Below are 16,029 nucleotides of genomic sequence, written 5' to 3' on the forward strand. Positions count from 1 at the left end.
GAGTGTTGCTGGGACAAGACTATAAAAGAGGAAACTATCATTCTATGAATGTTGTTTTAGAATTTGGGAAGGCAGTTGGCTGAATCTCAGATGATTTCAATTGTGCCCCCCAGAGCTTTCCACTGCCCCACATATTGCTGTCACTGGAAGGACACAGACCAAGGACAAGGCAGGTTTTTTTGTGATGGAGAATGCTATAAGCAGCTTTGCTGGGCTAGTGATTGTCTTTTTAAACTCCTCTTTTATAATTTCGAGCTTAGTTTGACAAGGTCCATGTCAGAAAGTTCTGTTGTGAACTAAAATCATTGCACCAGGCTCACCCCAGCCCTTACAAACTTGCTGTTTACTTCATTGATGTTTTGTCCTCACCCTTTGCAGAAAAGCAAAGAAACATTTGAATCTAGGAGGCCTGTAAAGTGACAGAGTTCAAAAGATATGACCCTTTTATCACTCCAGCTGTCATCTTAGTAGTATTTTTATTTTCTTCCTAATTTGCAGTTTTCAGAAGAGCAGTTGAAAAGCAGAGATGGCATATTTAGATTACACACATCCAGAAACACAGTGCATTCATTGTTCTGTTCCATGAGGCCTTTTCTTAGCCTGAGCGAAATAATGCTTAATCCCCTATAACCTCTGTCAGTTTAATGGAGGTGAGCACATCTCTTCTTGTTCTGACTTTCTGTACATCTGCCTTTTCCTTCTGTTCATGTTCTTCTCCCAGTCTTGTTGCTCCTCCCAAGCAATGCCAAGGCCTGACAGGATCCCATTAGTGTGATGGTCTTCTGTTCTTCTCTCCAGACAGAAGCATTTGATGCTTCTTGCAGGGCATATAACTGCCGTTAGGAAGTTACTCATGCTATTTCATGGCCATGGCATTTTCATTCTGAGCCTATGTTTGCTATGAAGACTTAATTTTGGGAGATGCTTGTGATTTTCACAAAAATAAGTTAAATTTAATAGTGTTGATTTGGGCTTTTTTTCCCCTCTTTTTGTGTTTTACGGCCACAATTAAAACCAGTCCACAAGGCTAGGGAGTTTCAGAGGGAAGACAGGGGTATGATTTGCAGAAGGGTATAGGAATTGGTGAATTCTACCTGGGTGGCTTCTGCTCTCTTTGGTCTCATCAGCAGCTTTCTGATGCATTTATGGTTGGTACCCTCCATTGATGGGGGGTTTTGAACTTCAGTCTCCTGAAGGATGTTTGCACAACAGGAAAGGGAATGGCCAATGTAGAAGTGTGGTGAACTCCTAACTTCAGAGAGCAGTTACAGTGTTAAATGCTGGAGGCAGATCCTGAAATAAGACCTTCTTTGGAGCTGCTGATGGTCTTTACAGACAAGTGGCTCCTAGCTGGGCATTTGTGACATGTCCCTGTGCTCCCCTTGCAGACACCCACTATTTGACCTGTCGGATCCAGGAGTGCTCCGAGACCAAGAGGAGCGGGCCCTTCTCGCGCTCCATCGATGTCAGCTCCCTGGTTGTTCAGGATGAATACATCTTCATCCAGGTACGTTGGCTTCATGCAAATGGGACATGAATTCTGCCTGCACAAGGGATTTTTTCTTTGGGTATATTCTTAGGATATTCTAAGAATAAGCATATGAGACTGCAGTTTTTAAGAGTCCATCCTGTTGGCTCTGCAATCTGGGATACAGCACTTGATCTCCCTGCTTATCACGTGTCTTGAATCATATATTTTTAAAGTTTGTTTGTTAAGAGTCCATGAATTTCACAACTTGCTATTTGTGAGGCTAATTGTAAAATACAAAGGAGCTAGAAATGAATTGGGGAGAACAGAGAAGAACAAAGGAAAGTTGTGAATGATTATTTTAGCAATTGGAAAGGTTTATGTTGATTTGACAGTCAAGAAATGCTAATAGAGTGAACCAAAATTTGTGATAGGAGGTAAAATAGCAGAAAAATTGAGGAAACTTGTTACAGGGCAACTTCAAAGTGAAACATGTCTGTAAATTTGTCAGTTGGTGATGATTCTGGAGATGAGGAGAAAGTGTCAGAAATTGAATGAGAAACTACGTGGTTTTGAGATTTTTTGAGAATACATGGGCTGGATGGAACAGGGCCATCTCTCTAAATTTTGTGTCTTTGGAAGCCTGAGAATGAATAGTACTGTCTGGAAGAACACTTCCTGAAGATGTACCATTTGGTTGAAAACTGAGGGCCAGGCTGCAGTTATTCCAGATTGTAGGAAGCTCAGGAGACACAGAAATTACAGACATGGTGATGTTAACTGCTTGCCTCCAAAGCTGAAGCAGGGGGAACAAAATGAGATGAAGACTGGATTCAGGTGGTGCAAAAAAGACACATGCTTCTCTTTTGAATAAGACTGGGTTATATTAAGCTCCTGTTTTATTTCCTTGAGTGAGCATTTTCCTTGTCTGTATCCAAATTATGAGAAAGATTTGCTGTGTTTATTGTCAGGCATTCTTATAAAAGGGAAGACAGATAAGTCTCAGCTGGGATTAAGTGGAGGACTGGATCTCTGTGGCCTGGGAGAACTGCAGTATAAAAACTGCATGCATTTGAGCAACACTGGCAGACTTGTTTTGAAAGTGGGGAGTGTGCTGCTCTGGAGATGACCTACTGCAGTGGGAGCCACAGCTCCTTTCAATCCCCCATGAAACCCAGTCTGCTACTGCTTCCTTTGGTCTCAGTAGAGATCCACTGCTAGAAAACAGTGAATTCAGTTTTTGGAACTTAGTAAGTCCTGATTTGACTAAAAGCAATGGCTTTCCAATCCATCTTCAAGGAGTATTTTAGAGAGACTCTCTTAGAGTGCTGGCTTATGTCTGTGGCCAAGGGTGTTGTTGAACATCCAACTCTTTAAGCATGAGGCCGTACAGATGTTTCTCACTCCAGAGTTCTCATCTGTGTTAAAACAAGGCCAGTCTGTTTGGAATCTTGATCTCACAGTGAGGACGTGGGCCTGGTGTATGTGTTTGTCTGCCTCAAATCAGCATTGAGCAGCCCAGGCTATTAACTTCTAAAAATTTCAAGTTAAAAAAAAATCTATGTGTGTGTGTGTACAAACACATGCATGTATGTGTATGTAATACTCAAGTTTCTTGACTATTCTTAGCAAGGTTTATTATAGCTTAATGGGTGTTTGAATTGAAAATCACATCCCCACACTTTAAAAGCTGTTAAATATACACACAGAACATGCTGCTGCTTTGGGCAGGAGACTCTGCATTCCCAGGCTGTCTATCCCTTTCCCTGTGTTTTGTGTCACACTGGCAGGGTTTCTGCCTGTCCAGCAGCCTGCTGTAAGTGGCTGCAGATGCTGGGCAGGGATTGAGCCCATGCAGAGCTTGAGTGACACGCAGGCAGTTCAGATTCCCAGCACACTCTGAGCTGAAGGTGTGTTAAATCTAGGACATGGTCAATGGGCTATGCAGAGTGCTTGGTACATATGTAGGAATGCTGATATGTCCTGGATGTATTAGTCTCACAAACCATGTGGTATTGCTGCCTATTATGGGATGTGTCAGATTGACTGCTTGCAATGTCTCACGCATGCTGTTCAGTCTGGGTAATCTTGGACAGAAGTGTAGGAGCCAGGTCTTTAAAATTTTAAATATTTGACAGACATGAATAAATAGATATCAAATTAAATGTTAAGAACTTGGTGAGGTTTAATAGCTGCAGAAAGCATTGGTGCATGAGTTCTGATATGTCTGTTCTGGAACAAATCAGAATTAATGTCTTGGAGTGGAGAGAGGAACTTGTTTTTTTTAACTTTTGTCACTAAACCAGCAGATTTTTATTCTAAATCTGTAGGCAGTGTTCCCCTAAAGTTAGAGGGATTGAAACCTTCAGGGGCAATTATCTCTTATTTCACCTATTTCAACATGAGCTAGGTCTCTCTTTGAGTATGCCTTTCTCATTAATATTGGAAGGAACCTAAGTAGAGCTTCGTGAAAACCTCAAAATTTTTGACAGTTAAAATTAGGGAAGATGAATTCCAGATATTGATATCAATGTCTTAGATTATCTGCAGAGAGTTATTTACTAGTGAATATCCATTCTAACCAAGTTGATAACCAGGCCTGCTCTGAAAGATTCCTGAGGAGCATTAACTTGTTTAACTGCACTCAAAGCAAATGTGATACTCTGACCCATAATGGATAGGGGAAAGAAGAACACAGAAGATATCATAATGCCATTATAAATCAACCATTCCTGTTGTGCAGCACTTCTGAAAGGATCTTTCAGAATTACAGTACAAAGAAAGAAAATGAAAATGATCTTAGGCTTGAAAATTTTATCTGTTGAGGAGAGTTTGAAAAGACTGGCACTTGTTGCCAGGCAAAAGAGATAAATAACATAGCCCATGAGGAAAGATGTAAAAGGTAATGTGGAAGGAAGAAAGAAATAGCTACTGAGAGAGACTAGGAAGAATTATTATGAATAAAACAGTAGGTGATCACTCTGAATTTATTGACTAACTTTCTATTTGATTGATCAATAGTTATTTAAGGATGCCTATCCAATCCTAAGATTGGATTGGATAATTCTGCATAAATTGATACATGAAGAGAAACTCTTACCCTCTCTTGCATGCATAAGTTTTCATTCAGTTCACAGTATTGCTCTGGTGTAACCAGGAGCCAATATCATAATCTTCTTTCATGATTAATACTTAAAATTCATACAACCTGCAAAACAAGTTATTTATTACTGAGAAAACCTTGGAATATGGTTTATGGACTTATGCACTATAGAAGAAGGAGCTAATTTGATGATCAACTTTGCCATTTAATGTCTGTCTGTGGTGTCCAATTACATAGCTGTGCTCCAGTGAGTACTTGTTACTGAAACAATATCACTTTCCAAACTTAGGTGCAAACATAATCTACAACTGCCTAAAAAATGTGATTTCATGACAATTACCTAAACTGCTATGGTAGTCTCAACTGCAGAGCCTACATTATAAGACATGGGGATCAGGGATAGTCATGTGGGTTGAGTCTAAAGTACTGATACTTTGAGAATTTATGTGTTAAAAAATAAATTGCAGAGGGAATTCTGGGAAAGGTATTTTTCAAGCAAGTCTTGTATCAGGGTTTCTAATGAAATTGCTCAGGTGGCTGAAAAGTGTTGAAAATTAAATAGGCTTTAATGAAAATGGTGATTATTTTTCAGGAAATTCTATTTTGAGTGAGACAGCATTGTTTGGAGAGAACCTTTTTATTTTCCTACAAGTAAACAAATAATGACAATGCTACTTGGTTCTATAAAGAGAGGATCAGGAATGATCTCTGTGTTTCCTTGTCAACAAATCAAAAATTTCCCCTGAAAATGAGGGAAAGCATGAGCAAATGTCACCGCTTATTTCATGTTGTATTGCACTAAGTAGACACGGATTCTTACAATTTCAGGCAGTGAGGAGAATCTGGGCCACAGAAGTCCCAGTGCAGTGGTGTTTATTTGGGGGGGGGGGGGAGGGGGGGCGGGTTCTACGGATTCCTGAGGGGCAGGAATAGGGTAGTTAATTCCCTGGGAATCATCCTTGCTGTGGGGCAGTGCTTTTTGCAGAGAGCAGCATTCCTGTGGGCAGACCCATAGCTGCCATAGAGAGCTAAGTACTGCTAAGTTAAAGGAGCTGGTCCTGGCTGCCCAAAGGTTATGTGCAAGATGCAGTGGCTCTGTTTCTTCTGAGGGGCTGGACTCCCACCTTGGATGAGCCTGGCTGCTAGGGGAGAGGGATGACATTCCCAGTGCTGACCCGTGTGAGGACTATGTCTTCACACAGAAGCCTGGGTATCAGGAGAGGGACAGAAATAGTGGTGGAACTCTTCAGAATGTGTGACATGATGACTGTTGGCACTACTACTGTTAAAGTGCTGGTGACCTAAGGATGTCAGTGGTACAAAATTTACAGGGAGACAGTATTTTTTGTGAGTTGGAACTGATAGAGTTAGAAAGGACAGATAATATTTTGGGCATATTCACAAGATCCTAAGGGACAGGAGAAAGGATTTGGTTTCTCAAAATCATTTTTTTCTCTTTTTTCCCCAGCTGTAGATCTAGGTCTCATAAATGTGTTTCCATCTCCCTATTCATCTAGTTGTGTTGTGTAAACCCCTCTGCTTGTGGCTTTCTCCCCAGAGATCATAGCAGTCTAGTCTGGCATGCAGTTATCGCTGTCCCTGTTCCTCTCTTAGGCTTCTGTCTCTGTCAGCACTTGGAGACCCTCAGGGTTACTTTGGCCTTTTTGATTTGAGCTGGCTGTAAGTGCAGAGGTGTGGGGATGGGTGATCAATACCTGTCTTGGTTGTTTTTTATGTCTTTATTTTTCTCCAGGATGCTGCAGACTCTGCTATCCCAGTGGAGCTGAAGTTGATCTGAGTTGTAGCTCAGACATTCAGCACTTTCCACAGCAGTGACAACACCACTGAGTATAGAAGACTCTCAGACTTAGCAGCTGATACCTGGTTTGGGTTTGGGGGTGATACAGGCCAAACAAATGCTTTTGGAGATGAACCCTCTCAAATCTCTCTTTGGCTGGTGGTCATAAGGACAAGGAATGATCCCTGCAAAGTTTAATTGGAAAGGATTGGCATTTTGCTTCAGATCCTGGCCCATTTACACTTTAAAAGGGAAATGCTTTGCACCACTAATCAGAAAGGCATTCTGAGGAGCAGTGCCTTATCACTTTCCAAGGCCTTTAAAGAGTGGAAGCATGGATTCCACTGCCCCTTCCCATCCCGTGACATAATTTATCTAGGTGTTTAGCTGCAGGCTGAAACTCAAGTGTCTTGTCTCTCATGGGCTCCTGCTTCTGCTTCTCCTTCTGGGACGCTTTCTTGTCCTCTTTCTATGCCATTTCATTTGTAATACAGTCTCCTGAGAACCCTGGGAACTGCACATCTTTCTCTTGAGTCCATATTCCTTCAGGTTGTCCTGGGGCATATAATGATCCCATGTTCAAAAAAGCCAGATTGCTCTGTTGGTGGCCCTTTGTTTTGAGGTTGATGTGATGAAGGAAGAAAAGAGTTTGAGGGCAGCTGGGAAGAGAGACAGGGTCTTGGCTGTGGTTTATGATCCTCCTGAATGTGATGGGGTCCGTGGTGTTGCCATTTAGGAGCAAGGGATGGTGGTTCCTCACATCCTGTGCATGCAGCAGTGTAGAAGCAGCTGCAGTTCTTGTAGGAATTGTAGGAATTACATATGAAAAGTGAAAATTCAAGTGAAAATGCTATTCTGTGATACTGATCTTTTATCTGGCTCTTCACCTTCTGAAGTAAGTTTGAACTTGGAAGACTTTTGCCTAATTCAGGGAGTTGCACAGCAGGGCAGCATCTCAGCCTGCTCACTGGCAGGAGTGAAAAGGAGCAAATCCAGAATTTCTCCAGAGGTTGTTGTGTGGTGCAGCTGAGTGGGAGTCTTACAGTGCACATCTGAATAACTCCTCTGGCTCAGAGGAACAAACGCTTCTGCCAAAATCTGTTGAACCATTTCAGTTTTTTGCATCAGAAAAGTTTCCTTAAAACATATGCAGATGTCAGTATTCACGCACAATCACTGATAATGTCTTACAAAACCTATGGATAATATTTCCTTTTTTGGATGCCTGGTGTCTCATCACAGTGTGTCCAAAAATTTCAGCTGAAGTAATTTGATGCAAAATGGCATTTATATACTTTCTTTTTATTGGAATCAAATTCTGGTTTTATCAGAGTGGATATATTTATAATAACCTTTTTTTCCCCAGCCTCAGTAGAAAGAAAAATATTTATTATTTATGATATTAGAATTTTGGGTGGGGGGACCTTTCTCTTTGAGGCGTTATAGAGGGGGAAAAATTTCCTGATTCTAGAAGCTACATATATCTAAGCTAGCTCAGAGAAATAGTTTATTATTACTGTTTGTAACTATGCTTGTTTAGGAGCACTTGAAAGTGCTTGTGTTTAGTAGGACATGAGTGTATGTTTCAAGTTTATTGAGTATTTAAGAATAGGCTAAATGAGCCTATTTGCTGAATTGAAGTAATTTATCAGGTGAATAGACTTCAACCAGCAGCCACAGCTGAGTTCATGCTAATTCTTAGGGATTCCTGATCTCAGTTATCAAGTTATCAATTAAAAAACTTAAATAAGTGGCAGATTTCCCCAGGAATATAGAAAATGTTTTGTATTTTTGGGGTGGTTTTTTTTTGGTTTTTTTTTGGTTTGTTTTGTTTTTTTTTTAATTAATGTGATACTTTTCAGCAGTGAAACAGGATAGAGGGGAGAAATTAAATGTTCATTTCCCAGTGTAGAACCATCTCTTTATTTTTATGGAAGCTAAATACACCATGTTCAAATATAAATTTCTTTCCTCCATTTTTTCCTCCATTAACTAGGAGCCAAAGGTCTTAACAGAAATCAATCCATGCAATTTATTTTTAACTTCACCCTGCTTAGCTACGATTGATTTTTATCTTTGCGATCGATGGTAGAGAAAACGGTTTGGTGGGACAATGGAGCGCTCTCCAGCTTGTAGGGGCTGGTCTTTGAGTCTTTTATTGAAGGAATCATTAAAAGCTTATTATGAAACTAATAGGATGAAGACGTTTAAATGATGAACACGATTACACCTGTTTTACTGGTGAATAATGCCTGCTAGAGCTGATCTCCTCTCGCTCCTATTTAAAATGCTGGACAGCACTCCAGTGGGGGAAATTAATCCATACAGATGAAAGAAAGTGCATCCCACGTGCTAGTTAAAAGCTCTTCTTAAAGCAAGAGAGGCAGTAAGTAGTTAGCTACTTTCCTATTCACTGCTGGGTGCTTTTCATCCATTTCTAGTACAGTTTTGTCTTTTCTGTGCCAAATATCACATTTGGAACTTGAGCCTAAACATCTCTTGATAAAATAAAATTATTAACATTTTCCTTTATTTATTTATTTTTTATTGATTTTCTTTCTAGGGCTTTTTGTGATGTACTTTCTTTTATCACTCTCTCCCCTCCCATCATGCTGTCTGATTGATCAGCTGAAGATGTAAAGTATTGCCTTGGCAAACTCATATGTTTCCTCTGAAATCAAAAGGAAGTTTAATGTGTACAATTATGCTCTTCTCATAAGTTGATTTCTGTGTGGGTGATGTGCACCTGCAGCTTGGATGTGGTGTGTGTTTTGGTGTAACTGCACATTTTCTGCAGGAGTTGCTTTTAAAACAAGTGCAATATTTTTACTCGAGATTACTCTGTCCTTTAGCTGTGTCATCTTTGTTTTGAGGGGAGAGGGAGCTGAACAGGGACAGGGCCAGTATAATAAATGCTGCTTTGTCACAGCAAATTTTCTCTGATGGGTGTGATGCTCTAAAGAGTGACATGTTTTCTAAGCCTGCTGAATTTACCAGGCAGCTTGAGGGTGCTTCATGCACAGATATTCCACAGCCCAATCAGGTAATTGCATATTGTTCAATGACTGTGCAGAAGGCATGATGCTAATGAAAACCACAGGGAGGTAATTCAGACTGGATGGTATCTGTCATGATGGGATTTATGCTAAGGCAGTGGAGAACCTCACTACACAGGAATATCTGGAAGATTGCTTTTCCTGATCATGGTGGGTAATCAAGAAGGAAGAACATTACGCTAGGTTCATGTTCTTCCTCATCTTCTGAACCTCTTGTGACTGGAATTGTGGTTAGGCTTGGGAGAGGAGGCACAGCTTTTCAATCCTCATACTCACAAACCACTGCTAGGCAGGGCTGTCTCTGAAGAACCCCAAAATCCCTTGGTACGGGTGTCAGAGGAACAGCCTGCCTGCTGAACTTGCCATAACTCTTCTGTGCTTTAATCCTCAATTTGATTTGGGGGATTTTATGTTCACAAGAAGGAGAAAGGGAACCTAAAGTTAAAGCAATGTGGAGGGATGACAGGGCTCCCTGTGGAGGTGGAGAACACAGATCCAGCATGCTGCTACAACACTGATACCAGCTCATTTGATGTTATTGGAAAGGAGGGGAACTCTATGAGTAGGGGAATCACCTTGGAGAACAAGGGAAAGGTTTATTGAAAATAAAAACAGCTATATACTACTAAGAATTTAGTATCAACAAGAAGTGTAAAATTTGGTTCTGTGAGCTTTTTCCTCACTTTCCTGCAAATTCTTTGAGCAGCAGGAGGCAGATGGGGTCCTCCTTAGCCCAGAGGCCTTTCTGAGATTTAGTAATTTCATGTTTGTTCCATCAATATCTGCGTTACATTGGAAATTATGAGTTCCAGCATAAGCCAGCCAGGAAGATGATAAAGAAGCCTCATGCACAGTGATCTACAATTCCTCACATCATCTAGGGCTTCTTTACAGTCTGAAACCTCTTAACTCATTCTGCTTGCCTTCCAGACTCCTTTAGGTAAACAGGTGTTTTTGCCTAAGATGAACTCCAATCTAAAGAAAAAAAAATGTAAGCAAGCTTCCAAGCTTACTTTTAAATAATCATATTCAGTCATTAACATGAGAAATGGCTTTGTGTGTTCCTAGACATGTCACAGAAATTATTGAGGTAAATAGATTCCATGACAAATTTTATGTACTTTTCTGCAGCCTTGTGAATTTGTTTTCTTCCATGTTTGATGCACTCTGTCTCATTACAGGGCAGGAGGGGGAATGAGCCAACACATCCAGAGTTTCAGGGCTTTCAAAGAGAAATTTCTCATGTTTCTCTTCCTAAGTGCCAGCTGATATAAATTAGATGAGACTTTTGTCTTGAATGTGGAAATATTAAAGAAAAGCAGCAGCTTGTGAGTGGAGGGAGGAAGAAAGAACACAGGTTAGAAAAACAGATGTGTTTAATGACAAACACATTTGTCCATGGGAATAATTTCTACTGGCCAGAAGCCCAATGAAACACATAAAGTAGAAATCCAGAAAAACAGAATAATGATCCAGTCATTAGCGATGGAGGAAGAAAGAGACAAACCCAGCTAATTCTGTACTGAGCATGACAGATGAGCTCACAGCAAATAATTGGGTGACATTCATCAAACATGAACTGAAAGAAGGCATTGGAGGGCAAAACACTGCCATAATCTCTGGGATTTACAGTGTTGGAGCTTTTGCTCATAGGAAAAGGAAAAGTTCATCAAAATAAATTAAGTTGGGCCTTCCAAAATTCATTCTGTACCACGGTGCTTGCCAAAACTTTATTGGAGGCTTGATCATTTTTTTGGAACTGTTATAACTGTGCATGTAAATCATGCAAAGATGAGACTCTGGCTGGGAAAAGCTTACACAACTCCTGCCAACAGAGTTGTGGGTGGCTTCATATTAACTGGCTCAGGAAGACCACAAACCTCAAGTATTTCTATTTCTAAACCCTTGTCAAGGTGACCTAGTCCAGGTGGAAGCCTGAAAGGGAGTTTAACTATTTAATCCTGAATTTCAACAGTGTTTTAATCCTACCTTTCTGCATTTAAAAATCAGACAAACAAACAAGAAATTCAAACCAACCCCCTCCAGGTACCAGTTTTCAGTGGGATAAAGCCAAAATAATGCTGTAAAACTTATTGAGTGTGGCAGACTTGTGGCACGGAAAGTGGAAGTTGATCACCCCTTGATATTTTTGCCACTCTATTCACTGGATTAACTGGAAGATTGTTGGACTGTTCCCAGTCTTAATTGGTCATCACAGCATTTACAAATTGTGTAAATATTCATGTCCTCATCTACAAGTTGAAGACCATGTCTCAGTCCCTCAGAACATGTGGTTATTGAATGCAGGGTTCTTAGCAAGTAGTCATTGGACATATTCAGTTCATGTGAGAATTGAGAATTTGGATTTCCCAATGGAAGCCATAAGTATTAAAAAAGAGGAGGAGATGTTTAAATATTCCCTGTGCTATTTAGACAATATCTAGAAATGTGGGAATCCTTCAAGCAGTGCTTGTAGAGCTGAGAGGGAGAAAATTACTGCACACATGAATTTTTGCCTTTTAGCTGGACTCAGTATGAATCAACTGCGCAGTCTGTTCTCTCCTGTGGAAATTTTATTTTGATGTGGAAGTATTAAATGGGAAATATATCTTTCAGAAGTAGCACTCACTGACCTTATTCAGCCTGCAGAAGAGAAGGCTGCAGGGAGACATTAGGGCACCTTCCAGTACCTTCAGTGGCTCTAAGAGAGCTGGAGAGGGACTTTGGACAAGGGCATGGAGTGTCAGGACAAGGAGAAATGGCTTTGAACTGAAAGAGCGTAGAATTAGATTAGATACAAGGAAGAACTGGATGATCTTTAAGGTCCCAACCTGGACCATTATGTGATTCAGCTCAGAGCAGGACCCTGAAATGCTCTCTGTTGTGCCAGTGCACAGTGCACTTTCCATGAAGTGAGAGTCCACTGACTGCTGTTATCTCCCTGTCTCTTCTATTGGCATAGACAAGTTGCTTTAGATTTTCCTGTTTGTGTTTATCCTTGGCTTTAGCTAAATGTTATCTGTATAGAGTTTATTTGCTGTCATGTAGGTCGTTCTTATGACCTTATGCCGTGTGTGCTAGTGGCTGGTTTTGTTTTTTCTCTGGAGGCTGCTAAATACAGTTTTGATGACATTACAAGTAAAAATGGGAAAAAATCTGAAGGGGAAATCTTAGTGTGGAAGCTGGTCCTATTTCTAAACCTCCCTTTCTTTCCAGTTTTCCAAACTGTCAATGGAAAAGCCTTGAGTTGATTAGATATCAAATTTCATGACCAATAATAGTGTGTCCTTTGAATGACAGCTTCTCCAGGGAAGAAAGCCACAATACAATTGATGCTGCAGCAATGTTCTATGTAAGCTCATTCTCAAATATCACTGTCAGATAAAGGAAGTATATCTAGGAGAGAATCTAGGTCCTTTCTCTTAGCTCTATTGGAAACCTAAGAAGCCAACAAGTGATATTCCGTACAATAGACAAGTGCTTTGTACATGGTTTTATCTTAAGACCTGCAAGACTGCCAAACCATCAGAATGTAGGAAATTCACTGATGTAAGCCTTGCTTTAGCCAGGTCTGAGATGGTGCCAGAAAGAACACCTACAGCAAGAGTAAGTGACTCTTGACAGGTTTTAGAGCCCATATTTTACAAATTATCTGTGTTAGATCTCATTGATGCATGGCATTTTTGCATAGGCTTTAGTTCATTCAGTCCATGAAACTGCAGATTTGGATGTCTATCAGTTCCTCCCACGCACATCCGTTTTCAGAGAGTATAATTTCAGAGAAACCAGTTTCATAGTGACAAAGGGCATCTAAGAGCTTAGCTCCAGCTTTCCAAGAGCACATTTACAGTTAGCAGTAAATGGTGCTAGTGTGGATCTCTGCTGCTAGTCACTGTAAAAGGTTGTTGGAAGACAATCCTGGCCTCAAGGGACTTATAGTGCAGACAAGGCTGAGAAGCAGCAAAGAGGGATTGTCTCCTACTTACAGGGGAAGAACAGAAGCACAGAGACTTTAAAATACTTGCCCAAGGTAACTGAGCTGGACCATGTGATGAAACCAGATCCTCCTTTTCCTCCCACTCAGCACTTTTTTTCCTGAGATTTTAAAATCACACTGGATTTGAATCATAAGATACAAAATGGAAAGTTCAATAGCGCAGTTTAAATAATTCTTCATCCCTCTCAGATTTGTGATTTCTTTGGAGTTACCCAGATGCCTTTAGGGACAGCTGTGCCTGTCATAGAAAATATACCTGAAAGAAAGTTTGTCAAGCACTTTTAGAGGTGTCATCACAGAGTGTCTCAGAAGGGTCATCACTGACTTTCTTTGGTGTTTCCATAGGTGACAACTGGTGGAAGAGCAACTTACTATGTGTCATACAGACGGGAACCGTTTGCACAGATCAAATTACCCAAATACTCCCTTCCTAAGGTGAGTCCACCATTTGTGAACATAGACATGTAATATCTTGGGAAGCCAAATATGTGAGGTTCCATAAGGTGAAGTGCCAGGTCCTTCACTTGGATCACAACAAGCCCACACAGTGCTACAGGCTGGGGACAGAGTGGCTGGAAAGTGGCTCAGTGGAAGACAACCTGGGGTGTTGGTTGACAGCAGCTAAACATGAGCCAGCAGCTCCTGAGGTGGCTAACAAGGCAAATGATATCTTTGTATCAAAAATATTGTTGCCACCAGGATTAGGAAAATGACCTGTTATAATACAGATTTGTTGGTGGCCCTGATTTAGAACTGGTACATGCTATAAAGTCAGGGGTACTTTTGTTATTTAAAGATCAGAAGTACTTTAAGGCTAGGTGTCCTGGAAAAGTCTTCAAGCCATGTAAAGGAGGATTGTTTATGCTGCCCTTAGTTACTAGCATATTTCTGCTGTACAGTAATAACTATCTGTCATGCGAAGATTAATGAACTCTGCTGGAGTTGTACGTATGTGAGGTTGGCACCAGGGTAATGCACTGTTTCCACTGCAACTGGTAAAAACAGATTGAAGTCATTGGACATTTTGCTTTTTTTTCACACTGTTGGAATAGGTTGGGTACCTCCTTAATCTTTAAGGAATTACAGCTCCTGGGCAAAAACAAACCTCTTGATTTAGTCTTCCTTTGTTGAGGGAAATGGCAAATCTCCCACTGATTGTACTCACTGGGATAGAATTAGGCTCTCAAATGTTTTTTCTCTCCATCTCGTGCTGATAGGATATGTTAGGTCTATTAGAAATAGCCCCATTTAATCAATCCTAACTTTTCATCTAGATACCTCACACAAAAGATTAAGATGCCTCCTAGGCAGGATGAGGATATTGAGCTGATCTTCCTCCAGATATTCTTTCCTGAAATCAGGTCACTCCATCCTCTGGGAGACTTCCAGAATTATGATTTCTTGATGCAGAAAGAGTGCAAGGAATTAATCAAGGCCTCTTGGCCTCTAGAGAAAGTTTAAATAGGTACAAATAGATAAATGGAGTCTCATATAACCACAGTCATTTTGCTTCTAGCTGAACCTCTGTCAGTTTGTTCAACAATGGTAGGCAAGGATGAAGTGCTCCAATACTCATCACCACCCTGAAGGTCATTTCCATGAACCATTTTTAAAATAATATCAAGAAAATGCACTGTCAAATCTCTTTGATATTAAAACTAAATGGGGATACCCTTTTTAGACTTTTTGTATCTTGGTCAGCAGCAGAAATCCAACAAAGATTAGTAGGTGGATTATATGATAGCCTCTATATTGTGGGATAATTATCTCAGATAAACTGTCAATAGGAAAGTGTGTTATTAAAAATCACTATTAGCAGTAGCTCAAACTGATATCTATACCTCACCTTCAAATAAATGTGAACTCCAAGGATTTTTGAAACCATCCCTTGCCAGTTGGAAGCATAAGCCCATTATTTCAGCATGTGAATGAAAATTATCACTGCTTTTAGCCTGGTGCCATATGATGCTTAGTGACTATGAAGACTCCAGGCTCCAAGGCTGTGAATCTTCCATGAGTAATAAAACTGACTTACAAATTTATAAATAAAAAATGAAACTGGATGAAATTCCTTGAAGGTACCAAAAATGAAGAAAGCAAAAACCCTTTGCCCAGCTGGTGATTATTTAAAAAGTGAAATGCAGAAAAGTCACAATGCTGGTAATTTATTGGCTTGCTCTAACAGAAAGTTGTTAAACATACCTATAATTCATGCTCCATCTCCATTCTTTCATAATTCATGGTAATTACTACATGTCCCGAAGGGCAAAGAAATACAGAGATCCTCAGTAACAGGCCTTTTGTCTTCTTTTAACAGGACATGCATATTATCAGCACAGATGAGAATCAGGTGTTTGCAGCTGTTCAAGAGTGGAACCAGAATGACACCTATAACCTGTACATCTCAGACACCCGAGGGGTCTACTTCACCCTGGCCTTGGAAAATGTGAAAAGCAGCCGAGGACTGGAGGGGAATATTGTCATTGACCTTTATGAGGTATGCAGTAAAGGTCACCCTGCAAAGAGCAGCAATGGCCTGCTAGTTGAAGCAAGTGTAAATCTCTTACCAACCTCCCAGGATTTTCGTTTGTTTTAGGATCAGCCCTG

General features: G+C 40.5%; 1 protein-coding gene across 1 annotated transcript in view; it reads left to right on the plus strand.

Moving 5' to 3' along the window:
- Nucleotides 1-16,029, plus strand: part of SORCS3 (sortilin related VPS10 domain containing receptor 3) — a 180,275-nt gene that overhangs the window by 108,733 nt on the left and 55,513 nt on the right. Inside the window, exons 7-9 of the mRNA XM_059852291.1 lie at nucleotides 1,389-1,507; nucleotides 13,768-13,857; nucleotides 15,740-15,919. Of these exons, the coding sequence (XP_059708274.1) occupies nucleotides 1,389-1,507; nucleotides 13,768-13,857; nucleotides 15,740-15,919 (389 nt within the window). The remainder of the gene's footprint in view (nucleotides 1-1,388; nucleotides 1,508-13,767; nucleotides 13,858-15,739; nucleotides 15,920-16,029) is intronic.

The sequence above is a fragment of the Haemorhous mexicanus genome, chromosome 7 (assembly GCF_027477595.1).
Source record: "Haemorhous mexicanus isolate bHaeMex1 chromosome 7, bHaeMex1.pri, whole genome shotgun sequence".
NCBI lineage: Eukaryota > Metazoa > Chordata > Aves > Passeriformes > Fringillidae > Haemorhous > Haemorhous mexicanus.